The sequence below is a fragment of the Manis javanica genome, chromosome 4 (genome assembly GCF_040802235.1).
Source record: "Manis javanica isolate MJ-LG chromosome 4, MJ_LKY, whole genome shotgun sequence".
In the NCBI taxonomy this organism is placed as follows: domain Eukaryota; kingdom Metazoa; phylum Chordata; class Mammalia; order Pholidota; family Manidae; genus Manis; species Manis javanica.
Window position 1 is genome coordinate 78,438,272 of NC_133159.1, and position 16,789 is coordinate 78,455,060.

At 37.6% G+C, this 16,789-nt stretch overlaps 1 protein-coding gene across 7 annotated transcripts in view; it reads right to left on the reverse strand.

Moving 5' to 3' along the window:
* Positions 1–16,789, reverse strand: part of EVI5 (ecotropic viral integration site 5) — a 219,898-nt gene that overhangs the window by 152,170 nt on the left and 50,939 nt on the right. For all 7 annotated transcript variants that reach the window (XM_036998074.2, XM_036998073.2, XM_036998077.2 and 4 more), the window contains exons 6-9: positions 13,974–14,099; positions 12,500–12,643; positions 11,420–11,509; positions 11,225–11,322 (exon numbers count right to left, since the gene is read on the reverse strand). In XM_036998074.2, coding sequence (XP_036853969.2) covers positions 11,225–11,322; positions 11,420–11,509; positions 12,500–12,643; positions 13,974–14,099 — 458 coding nt within the window. The remainder of the gene's footprint in view (positions 1–11,224; positions 11,323–11,419; positions 11,510–12,499; positions 12,644–13,973; positions 14,100–16,789) is intronic.

The following is a 16,789-nucleotide window of genomic DNA, read 5'->3' on the forward strand; positions in this document are numbered from 1 at the left end:
GGGAAAGGTGATGAATTTTAGTACCTCTATATGGTGTTCCAGGGTCTCCTGCTAACTTGTGAGGTTTTTAAACACACTGAAAATGACATAAATGTTAAAGTAAATTTGGATTTACTCATTACAAAATGAATAAATAAAATAATGTTTCTGCTAAAAAAAAGAGTAATTGGAAGAATATCATTTCCACTAACTCCTTTCTCTGGAAATTGGTAATTAAAGGAAAACAATGAAATTTTTATTTCTGCCTCTAGTGAGGTGAAGTTAGTTCTAGTTATTGAAGAAAGCCAACTAATAAATGTATTAGAAAATCACAATTTTGCTATCCCAAATAATTTAAACATGAAAGTATTGAGACCAATCAATAATAAAGCTATTTGGTGGAAGGTCCTGATAAATTAGATATTCTCATGGTGCCCAAGCATCAATTTATAGACTACTCACTAGTTTAAAGGAGAAAAATAAAACTTCAAAATTAAAAAAATCTGACTATCATTACTTTAATCCATTCATCCATCATGGCATCACTAATAACAATGGAACAGATAAATATGTATTTCTTTGGGTGAATTAGTACACAATGATCAACTGTTAAGTACTCCTGCCAAAAATGTTTCCCTTAATCTAAGTAAACCTTTAAGTTTAGCTCCCAGCTTACAAAAAAAAACACCACAAAGGACAGAAATTAAATGAGATCATGAGGACATAATCATGCAAATCCTAAAAATATATTTTCTGTGCAACTGACTTGCTCTCTACAAGTCAGTGTATTGTAAAGAGAGTCTGTAATGGGCAGTCCTGATCTAATATAAAAGAAACATAAGAGGCAAAACTGAATAAAATGCAATCAATGATAAAAGACATTTTTGGTACAAGTGGGGAAATATGAATACAGACAGGGTATCAGGCAATATCATGGGATTACTGTTGAGTGGTATGTGTGTAATACAGTATGGAAGGCAAATGCCTTTATATTACAGAGATGGATACTGAAGTATTAAAGAGTGAAATACGATTTCTATAACTGACTTTGAAATATCTGAGAAAGAAAATAAATGAAATAGATATAATGTGAACTGTTAAATCTGGATGATAAGCATACAGATACGAACTAGAGCTAATGGGTATAAATTTCCTTCACGGTTAAACTTCATAAAAGGGGAATGGACTTCTTTGTTTAAGAAGGTATTGTTTTGTTCCTTGGAAGTCAGAACTCAAAAATACCTTTGCACACTGAAGAAACTGATGCAAAAGAAAGAGGGGCTACAGATCAAAGACAGAAGGAACAATTAATGGAGCAAGGACCTGGGAGAGATGGGAATGAATAACATCCTATATTGTGAATTGGCATTGTAAAGAAATAGAAATACTGTATTCAGAAAAGAGAAGAAAAGAAATATGACTAAGTCTATAAGCTGAAGTTACAGAAAAAAAAGTTCAGAAAGTTTGAGAATAATGGCTGACAAATTAAGAAGTAATTGACTAAAGAGTTGGATACAGTGAAACGGGGATGGGATCTTGGGAAAAATGGTACATTTTGAAATAACCACTGGGGGGATTGGGAGAATTAATGAAGGCCAATAAAAATATACATGGAGGGGGGCGGAGCCAAGATGGCGGCATGAGTAGAGCAGTAGAAATCTCCTCCCAAAAACACATAGAGCTATGAAAATATAACAAAGAAAAATCTTCCTAAAATAGACACCACAGGACACAGGACAACATCCAGACCACATCCACACCTGCAAGAACCCAGCGCCTTGCGAAGGGGGTAAGATACAAGCCCCGGACCGGCGGGACCCAAGCGCCCATTCCCCCGGCTCCCGGCGGGTGGAAAGAAACCGGAGCGTTTTTTTGTTTTTTTTTTTGGCGAGTGCTTTTTGGAAGCCTTAAAGGGACAGGGACCCCGTTGCAAGGCAGGCAGGGTGGCGGGACAGGTGAGTGGGTGCCTGCGACCGGCACTTGAGGATGGAGGAAATCGCGTGTTTTTCCCCTTTTTTTTTCTCTTTTTGGCGAGTGCTTTTTGGAAGCCTTAAAGGGACAGGGACCCCAGTGCTAGGGAGGCAGGGCGGCGGGACTGGTGAGCGGGTGCCTGGAACCGGCGCCTGAGGACAAACAATATCGCACGTTTTTCCTGTGGGACCAGTGGGCGGGTGCTTTTTGGAAGCCTTGAAGGGACAGGGACCCTGGTGCTAAGGAGGCAGGGCAGCAGGACCAGTGAGCGGGTGCCTGGGACCGGCGCCTGAGGACAAAAAAGAAAATCACGTGTTTTTTCCTTTTTTTTTTTTTTTTTTTTTCTGTTCCCTCTCTCATTGTTGCTCTTGTTGTTTTGGTTTGGAGAGTGCTTCTTGGAAGTCTTAAAGGGGCAGGACAGGTCACGTAGACCAGAGGCAGGGAATCTAGGGATCTCTGGGCACTCTAACCCCCTGGGCAGCAGGGAGCACAGAGGCCCCTTACGGAGATAAATAGCCTCCAGCCGCTCCCCCTCCAACGGGGCTCCACCATTTTGGAGGAGCAGCCCCAGCCAGGCCACGCCCACAGCAAGAGCAGACTTAAACCCCATAGCAACCGGGCACGAAGCAGAAGCCCTGTCTGCACACAGCTGCCCAGCACAAACCACTAGAGGTCGCTATTCTCCCAGGTGAAGAAGGCCATAAACCAACAAGAAGGGAAGCTCTTCCAGCGGTCACTTGTACCAGCTCTGCACACTATCTCTATCACCATGAAAAGACAAAACTACAGGCAGACAAAGATCACAGAGACAACACCTGAGAAGGAGACAGACCTAACCAGTCCTCCTGAAAAAGAATTCAAAATAAAAATCATGAACATGCTGACAGAGATGCAGAGAAAAATGCAAGAGCAAGGGGATGAGATGCAGAGGAAAATGCAAGAGCAGTGGGATGAAGTCCGGAGGGAGATCACAGATGTCAGGAAGGAAATCACAGAAGTGAAACAATCCCTGGAAGGATTTATAAGCAGAATGGATAAGATGCAAGAGGCCATTGAAGGATAGAAGCCAGAGAACAGGAACGTATAGAAGCTGACATAGAGAGAGATAAAAGGATCTCCAGAATGAAACAACACTAAGAGAACTATGTGACCAAACCAAAAGGAACAATATGCGTATTATAGGGGGACCAGAAGAAGAAGAGACAGGAAAAGGGATAGAAAGTGTCTTTGAAGAAATAATTGCTGAAAACTTCCCCAAATTGGGGGAGGAAATAATCAAACAGACCACAGAAATACACAGAACCCCAAACAGAAAGGACCCAAGGAGGACAACACCAAGACACATAATAATTAAAATGGCAAGGATCAAGGACAAGGAAAGAGTTTTAAAGGCAGCTAGAGAGAAAAAGGTCACCTTTAAAGGAAAACCCATCAGGCTAACATCAGACTTCTTGACAGAAACCCTACAGGCCAGAAGAGAATGGCATGATATATTTAATACAATGAAACAGAAGGGCCTTGAACCAAGGATACTGTATCCAGCACGACTATCATTTAAATATGATGGCGGGATTAAACAATTCCCAGACAAGCAAAAGCTGAGGGAATTTGCTTCCCACAAACCACCTCTACAGGGCATCCTACAGGGACTGCTCTAGATGGGAGCACTCCTAAAAAGAGCACAGAACAAAACACACAACATATGAAGAATGGAGGAGGAGGAATAAGAAGGGGGAGAACAAAAGAATCTCCAGACAGTGTATATAACAGCTCAATAAGCGAGCTAAGTTAGGCAGTAAGATACTAAAGAAGCTAACCTTGAACCTTTGGTAACCACGAATCTAAAGCCTGCAATGGGAATAAGTACATTTCTCTCAATAGTCACCCTAAATGTAAATGGACTTAATGCACCAATCAAAAGACACAGAGTAATAGAATGGATAAAAAAGCAAGACCCATCTATATGCTCCTTACAATAAACTCACCTTAAACCCAAAGATAAGCATAGACTAAAAGTCAAGGGATGGAAAAACATATTTCAGGCAAACAACAGTGAGAAGAAAGCAGTGGTTGCAGTACTAATATCAGAAAAAATAGACTTCAAAACAAAGAAAGTAACAAGAGATAAAGAAGGCCACTACATAATGATAAAGGGCTCAGTCCAACAAGAGGATATAACCATTCTAAATATATATGCACCCAATACAGGAGCACCAGCATATGTGAAGCAAATACTAACAGAACTAAAGAGGGAAATCGACTGCAATGCATTCATTTTAGGAGACTTCAACACACCACACACATCAAAGGATAGATCCACCGGGCAGAAAATAAGTAAGGACACAGAGGTACTGAACAACACCCTAGAACAGATGGACCTAATAGACATCTATAGAACTCTACATCCAAAAGCAACAGGATTTACTTTCTTCCCAAGAGCACATGGAACATTCTCCAGAATAGACCACATACTAGCTCACAAAAAGAGCCTCAGTAAACTCCAAAATATTGAAATTCTACCAACCAATTTTTCAGACCACAAAGGTATAAAAGTAGAAATAAATTTTACAAAGAAAACAAAAAGGCTCACAAACACATGGAGGCTTAACAACATGCTACTAAATAATCAATGGATCAATGAACAAATCAAAATAGAGATCAAGGAATATATAGAAACAAATGACAACAACAACACTAAGCCCCGAGTTCTGTGGGACGCAGCGAAAGCAGTCTTAAGAGGAAAGTATATAGCAATACAGGCACACTTGAAGAAGGAAGAACAATCCCAAGTGAATAGTCTAACATCACAATTATCAAAACTGGAAAAAGAAGAACAAATGAGGCCTAAAGTCAGCAGAAGGAGGGACATAATAAAGATCAGAGAAGAAATAAACAAAATTGAGAAGAATAAAACAATAGCAAAAATCAACGAAACCAAGAGCTGGTTCTTTGGGAAAATAAACAAAATAGATAAGCCTCTAGCCGAACTTATTAAGAGAAAAAGAGAATCAACACAAATCAACAGAATCAGAAATGAGAATGGAAAAATCACGACAGACTCCACAGAAATACAAAGAATTATTAAAGACTACTATGAAAACATATATGCCAACAAGCTGTAAAATCTAGAAGAAATGGACAACTTCCTAGAAAAATACAACCTCCCAAGACAGACCAAGGAAGAAACACAAAAGTTAAACAAACCAATTACGAGCAAAGAAATTGAAACGGTAATCAAAAAACTACCCAAGAATAAAACCCAGGGGCCGGACGGATATACCTCGGAATTTAATCAGACACACAGAGAAGACATAATACCCATTCTCCTTAAAGTGTTCCAAAAAATAGAAGAAGAGGGAATACTCCCAAACTCATTCTATGAAGCAAACATCACCCTAATACCAAAACCAGGCCAAGACCCCACCAAAAAAGAAAATTACAGACCAATATCCCTGATGAATGTAGATGCAAAAATACTCAATAAAATATTAGCAAACAGAATTCAAAAGTATATCAAAAGGATCATACACCATGACCAAGTGGGGTTCATCCCAGGGATGCAAGGATGGTACAACATTCGAAAATCCATCAACATCATCCACCACATCAACAAAAAGAAAGACAAAAACCACATGATCATCTCCATAGATGCTGAAAAAGCATTTGACAAAATTCAACATCCATTCATGATAAAAACTCTCATCAAAATGGGGATAGAGGGCACGTACCTCAACATAATAAAGGCCATATATGATAAACCCACAGCCAGCATTATACTGAACAGCGAGAAGCTGAAAGCATTTCCTCTGAGATCGGGAACCAGACAGGGATGCCCACTCTCCCCACTGTTATTTAACATAGTACTGGAGGTCCTAGCCACGGCAATCAGACAAAACAAAGAAATACAAGGAATCCAGATTGGTAAAGAAGTTAAACTGTCACTACTTGCAGATGATATGATACTGTACATAAAAAACCCTAAAGACTCCACTCCAAAACTACTAGAACTGATATCGGAATACAGCAAAGTTGCAGGATACAAAATTAACACACAGAAATCTGTAGCTTTCCTATACACTAACAATGAATCAATAGAAAGAGAAATCAGGAAAACAATTCCATTCACCATTGCATCAAAAAGAATAAAATACCTAAGAATAAACCTAACCAAAGAAGTGAAAGACTTATAATCTGAAAACTACAAGTCACTCTTAAGAGAAAGTAAAGGGGACACTAATAAATGGAAACTCATCCCATGCTCATGGCTAGGAAGAATTAATATCGTCAAAATGGCCATCCTGCCCAAAGCAATATACAGATTTGATGCAATCCCTATCAAATTACCAGCAACATTCTTCAATGAATTGGAACAAATAATTCAAAAATTCATATGGAAACACCAAAGACCCCGAATAGCCAAAGCAATCCTGAAAAAGAAGAATAAAGTAGGGGGGATCTCACTCCCCAACTTCAAGCTCTACTACAAAGCCATAGTAATCAAGAAAATTTGGTACTGGCACAAGAACAGAGCCACAGACCAGTGGAACAGATTAGAAACTCCAGAAATTAACCCAAACAAATATGGTCAATTAATATTTGATAAAGGAGCTATGGACATACAATGGGGAAATGACACCCTCTTCAACAGCTGGTGTTGGCAAAACTGGACAGCTACATGTAGGAGAATGAAACTGGACCATTGTCTAACCCCATATACAAAGATAAACTCAAAATGGATCAAAGACCTGAATGTAAGTCATGAAACCATTAAACTCTTGGAAAAAAACATAGGCAAAAACCTCTTAGACATAAACATGAGTGACCTCTTCTTGAACATATCTCCCCAGGCAAGGAAAACAACAGCAAAAATGAGCAAGTGGGACTACATTAAGCTGAAAAGCTTCTGTACAGCGAAAGACACCATCAATAGAACAAAAAGGAACCCTCCAGTATGGGAGAATATATTTGAAAATGACACATCCGATAAAGGCTTGACGTCCAGAATATATAAAGAGCTCACACGCCTCAACAAACAAAAAACAAATAACCCAATTAAAAAATGGGCAGAGGAACTGAACAGACAGTTCTCTAAAAAAGAAATACAGATGGCCAACAGACACATGAAAAGATGCTCCACATCGCTAATTATCAGAGAAATGCAAATTAAAACTACAATGAGGTGTCACCTCACACCAGTAAGGATAGCTGCCATCCAAAAGACAAACAACAACAAATGTTGGCGAGGCTGTGGAGAAAGGGGAACCCTCCTACACTGCTGGTGGGAATGTAAATTAGTTCAACCATTGTGGAAAGCAGTATGGCGGTTCATAAAAATGCTCAAAACAGACCTACCATTTGACCCAGGAATTCCACTCCTCGGAATTTACCCTAAGAACGCAGCAATCAAGTTTGAGAAAGACAGATGCACTCCTATGTTTATCGCAGCACTATTTATAATAGCCAAGAATTGGAAGCAACCTAAATGTCCATCGGTAGATGAATGGATAAAGAAAATGTGGTACATATACACAATGGAATACTACTCAACCATAAGAAAAATCCAACCATTTGCAGCAACATGGATGGAGCTGGAGAGTATTATGCTCAGTGAAATAAGCCAAGCAGAGAAAGAGAAATTCCAAATGATTTCACTCATCTGAGGAGTATAAGAACAAAGGAAAAACTGAAGGAACAAAACAGCAGCGGAATTACAGAACCCAAAAATGGACTAACAGGTACCAAAGGGAAAGGAACTGGGGAGGATGGGTGGGCAGGGAGGGACATGGGGGGGGAAGAAGAAGGGGGGTATTAAGATTAGCATGCATGGGGGGGAGGGAGAAGGGGGAGGGTGGGCTGCACAACACAGAGAGGACAAGTAGTGACTCTACAACACTTTGCTAAGCTGATGGACAGTAACCGTAATGTGGTTGTTAGGGGGGACCTGATATAGGGGAGAGCATAGTAAACATAGTATTCTTCATGTAAGTATAGATTAAAAATTAAAAAAAAAAAAAAAGAAAGAAAGAAAGAAAGAAAGAAAGAAAGAAAGAAAGAAAGAAAGAAAGAAAGAAAGAAAGAAAGAAAGAAAGAAAGAAAGATAGAAAGAAAGAAAGAAAGAAAGAAAGAAAAGGGGGATTACTCCTTGATAGGATAAAACTATTGGTAAATCAAAGATCAACACATGCTTTAAATATCCTTAATGTTGATCACTTAAAGGGTGTCAGATGATCAGCTATGGAGGTACTCTTTTCTGATAATATTTCTTTCTCTTAATAAAAAAAAAAAAAAAAAAAGCAGTTACTGTGTGCTGACCTCCAATGAGTTCTGCACAATGGTATAGAGGGCATGTCAAAGTGTGGGCAAAGGGTCTGTTTGTTTCTATGCAGAAGATCAAGGCCTAGCTTGGATACCCAGAAAATGAACTAAGATACGATATGAGGAGGAGCTTCCAGCATCAGCACTCTCTGGAGGACTTGTGCCGGGGGATGATCATCAAAAAGCCTCCAGAGGGATCTGGACGATGCTGCGGTTGTGGCTGCATCCAGCCCACCGTCTCCTGGACTTGCCATAGGAATGAGGAGGGAGATGTCTAGGCTGGCATGTACATAAAGTGAGACAACGAATTTGACCGGATCTGTACTGTTGGAACTCAGCCAGGAGTTGGGAGGGGTGCAAGGTGTAGCACTCCAAAATCTTATGACTATAGACTATCTACGGTTAAAAGAACATATGGGATGTGAACAGATCCCAGAAATGGGCTGCTTTAATTTGTCTAATTTCTCTCAGACTGTTCAAGTACAGTTGAACAATATCCATCATATCATAGACAAATTTTCACAAATGCCTAGGGTGCCTAAATGGTTTTCTTGGCTTCACTGGAGATGGATGGTAATTATAGATTTGCTTTGTTTATGTCACCGTATTCCTATTATGTTAATATGTGTGTGCAAATTAGTAGTTTAAAACCTATACATGCTTAAGGTACTCTACAAGAAGATATGTCAAAGAAATAATCAATCCTCCCATGTTTCCTTCCATATGCTACATCTGTAGCTTTTCTTCTTTCTTCCTAATTACAACCCTTAAATAGAATTCGTGCCTCATATCAAATTTACCGAGTATCATAATTCCTCCAGGTGTTAAAGATACCTCGACACAAGTGCTGGGCATAGAAGCCACAGGGCATAAATCTGCAAAGAAGTAAAAAGCTAACCTTTTCAAACAATATGGCTTCTCTCTCACTTACCAACTTTACATTTCCCTGTATGGCCCCGGAAGATGACTGGTTAGCTAGAGACGGGTAAGATTCCTCAAGGGAGGAACAACCTAAGACAGGCAGAGTCGCAGGGGGGCCATCAGGTGAGAATTTGGGGATCAACAGAGGTGAGGCTCAGAACCTCACCCCCCCTGCTTTGAGAGAAATCTTCTGCATCCGTGGATGTTTTGCTGCCCTTGTCTAGCCTGGATTAATACTTAGTCCATAGGCACACAGTTGATCATCTGATCATCTACATTTGCCCTCTTACAACACTAAACTATGTTTTCTACCTTTATCTTGTATCTACCTACCACTTCAGCATTTTATTAAAAATAAAAATAATAATAATAAAGGGAGAAATGTGGGATCAACATATAAATCAAGTACAAAAATCAAACGAATATTCATATTTGACCTGATTGTTTATAGGTTATAATGCGTAATCAAAACCGAAAGTTTCTGTGATGAATGCCCTTGTACTGTTCACCATGTAAGAATTTATTCACTATGTAAGAATTCGTTCACCATGTAAGAACTTGTTCGTTATGCTTCAGAAGATTGAAGACTGATGAGAATTAGACTTGAGATGGATTAATGATTGTACATTGAGCATTGACCCCCCTATAGTGAATTTTATTGTTGTTAACAACCATTTGATCAATAAATATGAGAGATGCCCTTTCAAAAAATATATATATATATACATGGAGTGGCAAAATAAACACAACTTAGTGCCAGCAATCTAACTATGCAACTTTCTCGAACATGTGGCTATATATAAGGTACAAAATGTCAGAGGAGGTATACTTACTCAGATCAGAGGAAGGCTATTAGACATCAGAATAGGGATATGAGTAAGGAAGTAGAAGAACTAGAGGGTCAGAAGTATAGTAAGTAAATAGGATAACTAAAATTTCAGAAATGGGATTATGTTGTGATAAATAAGATTTAAAAGGAGAATCAGTTATCTTGTTCTCCATAAGTATTTTAAAGTAAAATAAATTCTCTTTTTGGCTATATGATTTAAATGTGGCTTTACCGGCAAGTGGGAATTGACATGGCCCCTTCAGGTCTTGTCTATTACAGAATAGTACAGCTTTCTGGTTGATAATGTCTCAACATTATGGTGTTATATGACTGGTTATTAAGAGATTTCACAATTTATTAAACAGTAATTGTTGAAGCTGATAAATTGGCTTTTTGTAAATTAGAGCTAATTTTAGTAACAATTCTCGCTCATATTCTAGTATACTCTCTAGAACATCCATCGGATTATGTCATATATGTCAATATATTTTCATGTTGCAGTAGCAAAGATACTGAGAATTGCTAGTATGTAGCAGTACTATCATTTTAAAGCATCTTGTACCACAGAAACGAGTGTCAGGAATGCTAACTATGACCTCAGACTAAGATGTACTTAAGTATTGGAAGCTAGAAGAGTAAGAGCTGTCTTTCTTAATACCTTTATTATATTTCAAAAATTAATCTTTATGAGTCAAGATTGCTTATTTTGAGCTTTTATGAAATACATGCAAAGAAAAATTTCATTAGAAAGTAATACACAATAAAAAAAACCCAAAAACTTAAGCTCTCAATCTGTACCTCAAGCCAATATTGTTGGTTATGCTAATCTAGAACTTAAGTGATATTCTGGGGTCCACTGAGGAAAAGAGTATCAGTGAATGGCACCACACCATAAAAGTGGTTTTTAAAATAACAGCATACTCACATATATATACTTACCAGGTTACTAATTCTAGTTAGTATGGAATGCGGAAGGGGAGACTTAAAGGTAATATGCAATGGTCCCATGCACAGCTATTAAGAGCAGTATGAAATTCCAACATTAAATTTATGTTATATTGAAACTGATACCACCAAATAGAATATTATAGTTCTATAAACTAAGGGGGAAAACTGTGCCTATCACTAGAATGTCTTAACACTGCTTTATAATGTCTTACATGCTTCAACAAACCACCGTAACTAAAAACCAAAATACACAATACTTACTTTTTCATTTTTTTTGAGTTATATTTGACTTGGTAAGCTGCCTGGACTAATTTGTCTGGACCCCCATCAAACTGATGTGGAATGACCTTCTGAAAGTGCTAAAATACAATAAAAGAAAAACAAGAACTATTGAGTTTATTAACAACTAATCAACAGTAAAATCTAAAGACACTCAAGGAATCATGAATGACTTACCTGTAACATCCCTTCCATGTCCAGTTGCATCAGTTCTGCCTGATTCATCTGAAGCAGTGCTAACCCTACTCGAAACACTATTTCTAAACCCTGAGGAAACAAATATACAAAGCCAAATTTGTCTTACTCTTCTATCAGCAACAACTAATCATTCAAAAGAATGCTAAGGTAAAGATTTAGAGATCTAAACTAGAGGGTGGCAAGCATTTTCTGTATAGAGTCAATAGCAAATATTTAAGGCTCTGTGAGCCATATGGTCATTGTCACAAATATTCAGCTGTCACTGTAGCTCAAAAACAGACACAGATGCCACCACAACAAATGGCATGGCTCTGTTCCAAGACTTTATTTAAAAAAGTAAGTGAAAGGACAGATCTGGCAATGCGAACTAGGATGGATCAGTCCACAAATTTTTTCTGGCTCCAAACTAAACTAATTTAACTAGATAATACAAATTGATCTCAAGATGTAATTAATAACAATTAACATAGGATTTAAGATGAACTAAATAATAATTTATAATACTTCCAGTTGCTATCTCTACCACTGATCATGTATCTTTACCTCTTTACCCAAAATACAAAATAGAAGACAAAGGATCACTACTACATGATAATGACAATTAAAAGGACTACCTTCAATGTGTTTATGCAATAGAAGAAACTTAATTATGCCCATTACTTCTTGTTCTTTGGGTAACAGATACATTGCAACCTTAACTGTAAAGCAAATTTTACCTCTCACTAATTCTCGCTAAATCAATCAGGAAGTTATGCAGGGGTATGATTAGAGTGTGGGTTCCATATTTTAACTGCCTACATTTAAATGCTGGTTACTATACCATCTATGTGCTATGTCTCTATAAACAAGCTACTTAACTTTTCTCTAAGTCTCAGATTCCTCATCTATCAAATGGGGAAACTAACAGTACTTGACAGGGTTGTTATAGGTTTAAATGAGATTATCCATACAAACATCCATATATAGCATGGAAAACATGGGATTCCTTTCATTGTTCTTCTCACTGCCCTGTTCTAATTAACCCAATGACTTTTTTGCTCAGTCTGCCCATTAGCTTACCTCAGACATAAAGATATCAAATATCCTTGTTGCAATTGGTAATGGAAAAGTTGTAAGAAAGATAGTCAGAAACCAGGATGATGCATACATTGAGGTATGAAAACTCTGAGACTGAAAATGTACAAAGAGCTCTGGAAGGTGCTCCTAAAGAGAAGAAAAGAATTAATTAAAACACAGTGAAATTGAGTATTTTAAACCAGATCAATGTACTAAATTAGCTTATACCAAACACAGAGATCAGATCAGGTATCACATGGGAAAAGGTAATTGATATATTTCTGGGAAGGAAAGAAGGGATAAAGGATGTGGAGTTGGAACACTGGCAGTATTCATAACATTTGATTTATTAATAAAAAGGAAAATAAAAACAAATAAATAAAATTTCATGTTTAATCTTGGCGGGAACATAGGTGTCAGATATTTTCTATAAACTCTAATATTTCAAAAAAATGTTAAAAAGGAAAATGTCATATTGAAATTCTTTCAAGTGCTATCTACATTTACCACCTATCCTTACCTTCCTACTGTCTCAACCAAAATACAGATGCTTCAGCAACTCTAGCAATTCAAAACATAAATGACACATTAACTGAAAATAAACCAAGAGAGTTAAGGTTAATAAAAACAAGCTATTTCAGAAAAAAATTAATTAAGAATCATCTCAAGACCTACTTTGTCTTTTTCTTTAAAATGTAAAAAAATTTGCATATCCATTTCTTCCCACCACACAGAGGATTTTAAAATTCCTGTGGGTAAGGCTGCCAGAGAAAAGGAAACTTGTAAAAATGGCTCTTATGCCAGTTGAATCATTAACCAATATTCTTAAATTCTGCTTATCTAATTGAAATTTAAGTAAATGACAGTGTTACATCATATTACAGGACAGTATAGTCAAATTATTTATGTATATAAATATATAAATTAAGGTAAAATATTTCAAATATTTGATTTTGATTCCCCTCTTCCTCTTCACCTTCACACTGCACTCTCAGTCTTAAACTACATGAAGGATAGAAACATTTTATTTTAAAAAAAGATTACAGGCTAGCAAAAAAGTGAGATTAAAAAGGGAAAGGCAGAGAAGAGAACTGAAAGAGAACAAACAAGTCTCAAAGAAAATGGACTGACATTAGTGTCATGTCATGGGCCTCTGTAAGCCAACAGTCTACGGAACAACAGGACATAATAAGGCATAGTCAGGAAGCTCATGCATTTAGGCAGTGGGGTTATGACACTTTGGCACAAATGCTTAAGGTTTTAATACAAAAACTGCAGTCAACTTCCAGAGTGTGATCTACCTGCAGAGAGCACCTGAGAAGTCTAAATTGTGTGTTAATGAACAAATGATGTGATGAAAACTAATAGTTTTCAGTTGCTTTAATGGTTTCAACATGGAATTTGCTTAGCTGTCACTCAAACCAAGTTATCAAAAATATAAAGGCAATCTGCCTTTTTGCTAACACTATACTTTTACCTGTATCATGCATTCAAACTGGTACATACAAAGCCCCAATTCTGCCATACTTGGTTTAAAAAGTTCACGAAGTCTGTAATCTTGCATTAATTTAACAAACACACAGAAAGCTTCTTCTTCTGGCATCTACATTAGGAAGGAAAAAAAAGCAACACAGGTTAATGTCTGTGACACACAAATAAGCTAAATTATATTTAAACTAAGTTCCCATCTAACTATAATCGCCGTTTCAGTAGCCATGTGATACAATGTTAAGAGCAATGGACTAGGTGTCAGAAGGTTCTACTCTCCCCTTCTGTCACTGAGAACAAGAAGTTAGACAAATCTTACAACCTCTGAGACTAACTGCCTCACTTGTCTAATTCATGAATTCAACCAATATTTAGCGCTAATAGTTCTCTCTGGGTATATACCAGGAAAAAAATAAACACAATCTCTACCCTCAAAGAACTTGAAGCTTCTAACTGTGGGAGATAAATAATACATGGGATAATTAATTAATTAACATATAGGCTGGTGATGAATGCTGTGGAAATAAAGTAGGGTAACAAAATGCTGGGGAGATACACTGCTATTTATGTAGGTAAATCAGGGAAAGCCACTTGATGAGGTAATATTTGAGCAGAATGCTAAAAAAAGCAACAGACCAACTCAGGAAAGCACAGTCCTGGTAGAAGAATACAAATGCCTGGAAATGGAATCATGACTGGCATTCTTAAGGAATAGCAAATAGGGGACTACTAAGTTAGAAGCAATGTTACAAGGGGATGTTAAGTTATGGAAGAACAATACTGGGAACCAAATTACACAGGGTTTCAGAGGCTACTGTAAGGATTTGGACTTTTACCTTATGTGAGGGAAGCTTTTTGAAGGTTCTGAGCAGAAAAGATATAGATATGATATATGACATGATATGATATGATATGATATGATATGATATGATATGATATGATATGATATGATATGATATGATATGGTGTTAATGTTAAAAGAACTTACAAAATAAGTATTCAAAGAATGAGTAATTGGGGTTTAAAGGTACCAATTTCACATTTTATGTGTAACTCACCAAAAAATTTTATCAAATAAGACAATGAATGTAAATGTTTTGTAAAGAGCTGCACAGATAGATATTCAGAGTATTTAGGCAAATAATATTCATCGAAATTATTAAGTCATCTTTCTCAAAATTTTCTAAGGCTCATTCACTTATATCATACTAGTGTGTTTCAAAGGAGGAAACCTCAAAGGATCTCTAGGCATTCTCCTTGCCAAAGACTGCTTCTAATAACAATATATTTTTTCTGGTTTTGACACAACATGGACAGGAGCCAAGAGTTACACCTGGCAAAACCTGTACTTCCTTCCTTCCTCCCAACACACAGAGCCACAGTTCTGCTTTGGAGATGATCCTTATTAATCCTACAAAGCCCTACAGCCCCATTAATTTATGTCAGTCACTACAAGAAGCCCAATATCCCAGAACTCTCATCCCATGTGGTTCTACTGCTGCCCTGCCCTAATCTAACCCCATTTCCAACCTTCCATAAACCTTTTCCACAGCACTTTCTGGAACTCATAATCTGCCATCAACAAAACACTACCTGTACCTTCAATCTCTTTACCTCTTCCTCTAATGAAATTGGCTCACTGCTTAGGTGGCTGTTTTCTCTCCCATAGCACTGTTAAGAGGTCAGGAGGTAGAGAAGTATGTGCCCTCCATGGGCCTCACTGCCATCACATTGACTCCCCTTCTCTCAAACACATGTATGCAGATACTACCAATTACTCCTCTTCTCTGCAGCATCTGCAAACCTCCTGGTCACCACCTCCCACTCCCACTCCCCACCAAGCCCTACTCATTTTTATGTGAGGCTTTATTCCCTGCCCCACCAAATTGTTGACTTCCTTTCCTCCAACAATCCTGGCAGGCAGTTACTAGCTCAAGCTCTAGAACCATACCACCTAAGGGTCAAATTCCACTTAATAGCTATGTTACCTTCAGCAAATTATTTAACCTCTCTGTTGCTAAGTTTCATCACCTATAAAACTGGTAACAGTACTTATTTCACAGGGTTACGATGAAGACTAATACACATAAAATAGTACAATTATTTAATCTTACAGGCCTTTTGTGCATTTATATCACACTACCTTTTTTCTATTCCCAACTGTCTCCTGTGCTCACTTTACTGCTTACCCTGGTGTATTTATTCACTCACTTAAATCCATAATTATTTTGTCTTTCTCTCTCTGTTATAAGTCTAAATGCAAAACTACACCCTTTGATAAATCTAACTCTACAACTACACTCAGGAGCAGAAAGTCACTGGGTAAAATAAAAAACACTTACCCATGCTGGCTTGTCTCACTCTGAATTCAGAACTACTAATTCAGTGGATCTTTAATGCTGTCTGGTATACTTTACTTTCCTAATTCAATCACTTTCATTCTCCCAGACCTTTCTTCTTTTTAAACTTTCTTCTCTGTCCTCAAGCTTCCAACACCTCCCCACTCAATTCTAAGCTAATAACTTTGTTTGGCATTTAAATTAAAAAAAAAATAGAAGCAATTAGAACAGAATTGTCTCTCACCACATCCTACCTGCATCAACCCATTACATAGCCTCTATTCTCTTTCTTTTATCAGCCTGGACCATTCTCCCAATTCCTGTCTCCTATTTCCAACTGCCCATTTAACATCTCCACTTGGGTATCTAATAGACTTCTCAAACCACACTACTGATTTCCTACCCTATCACTCCTTGTCTCAAACTTCTGCTCAAAAAATATGAGTCATCACTGACTCCACTCTCT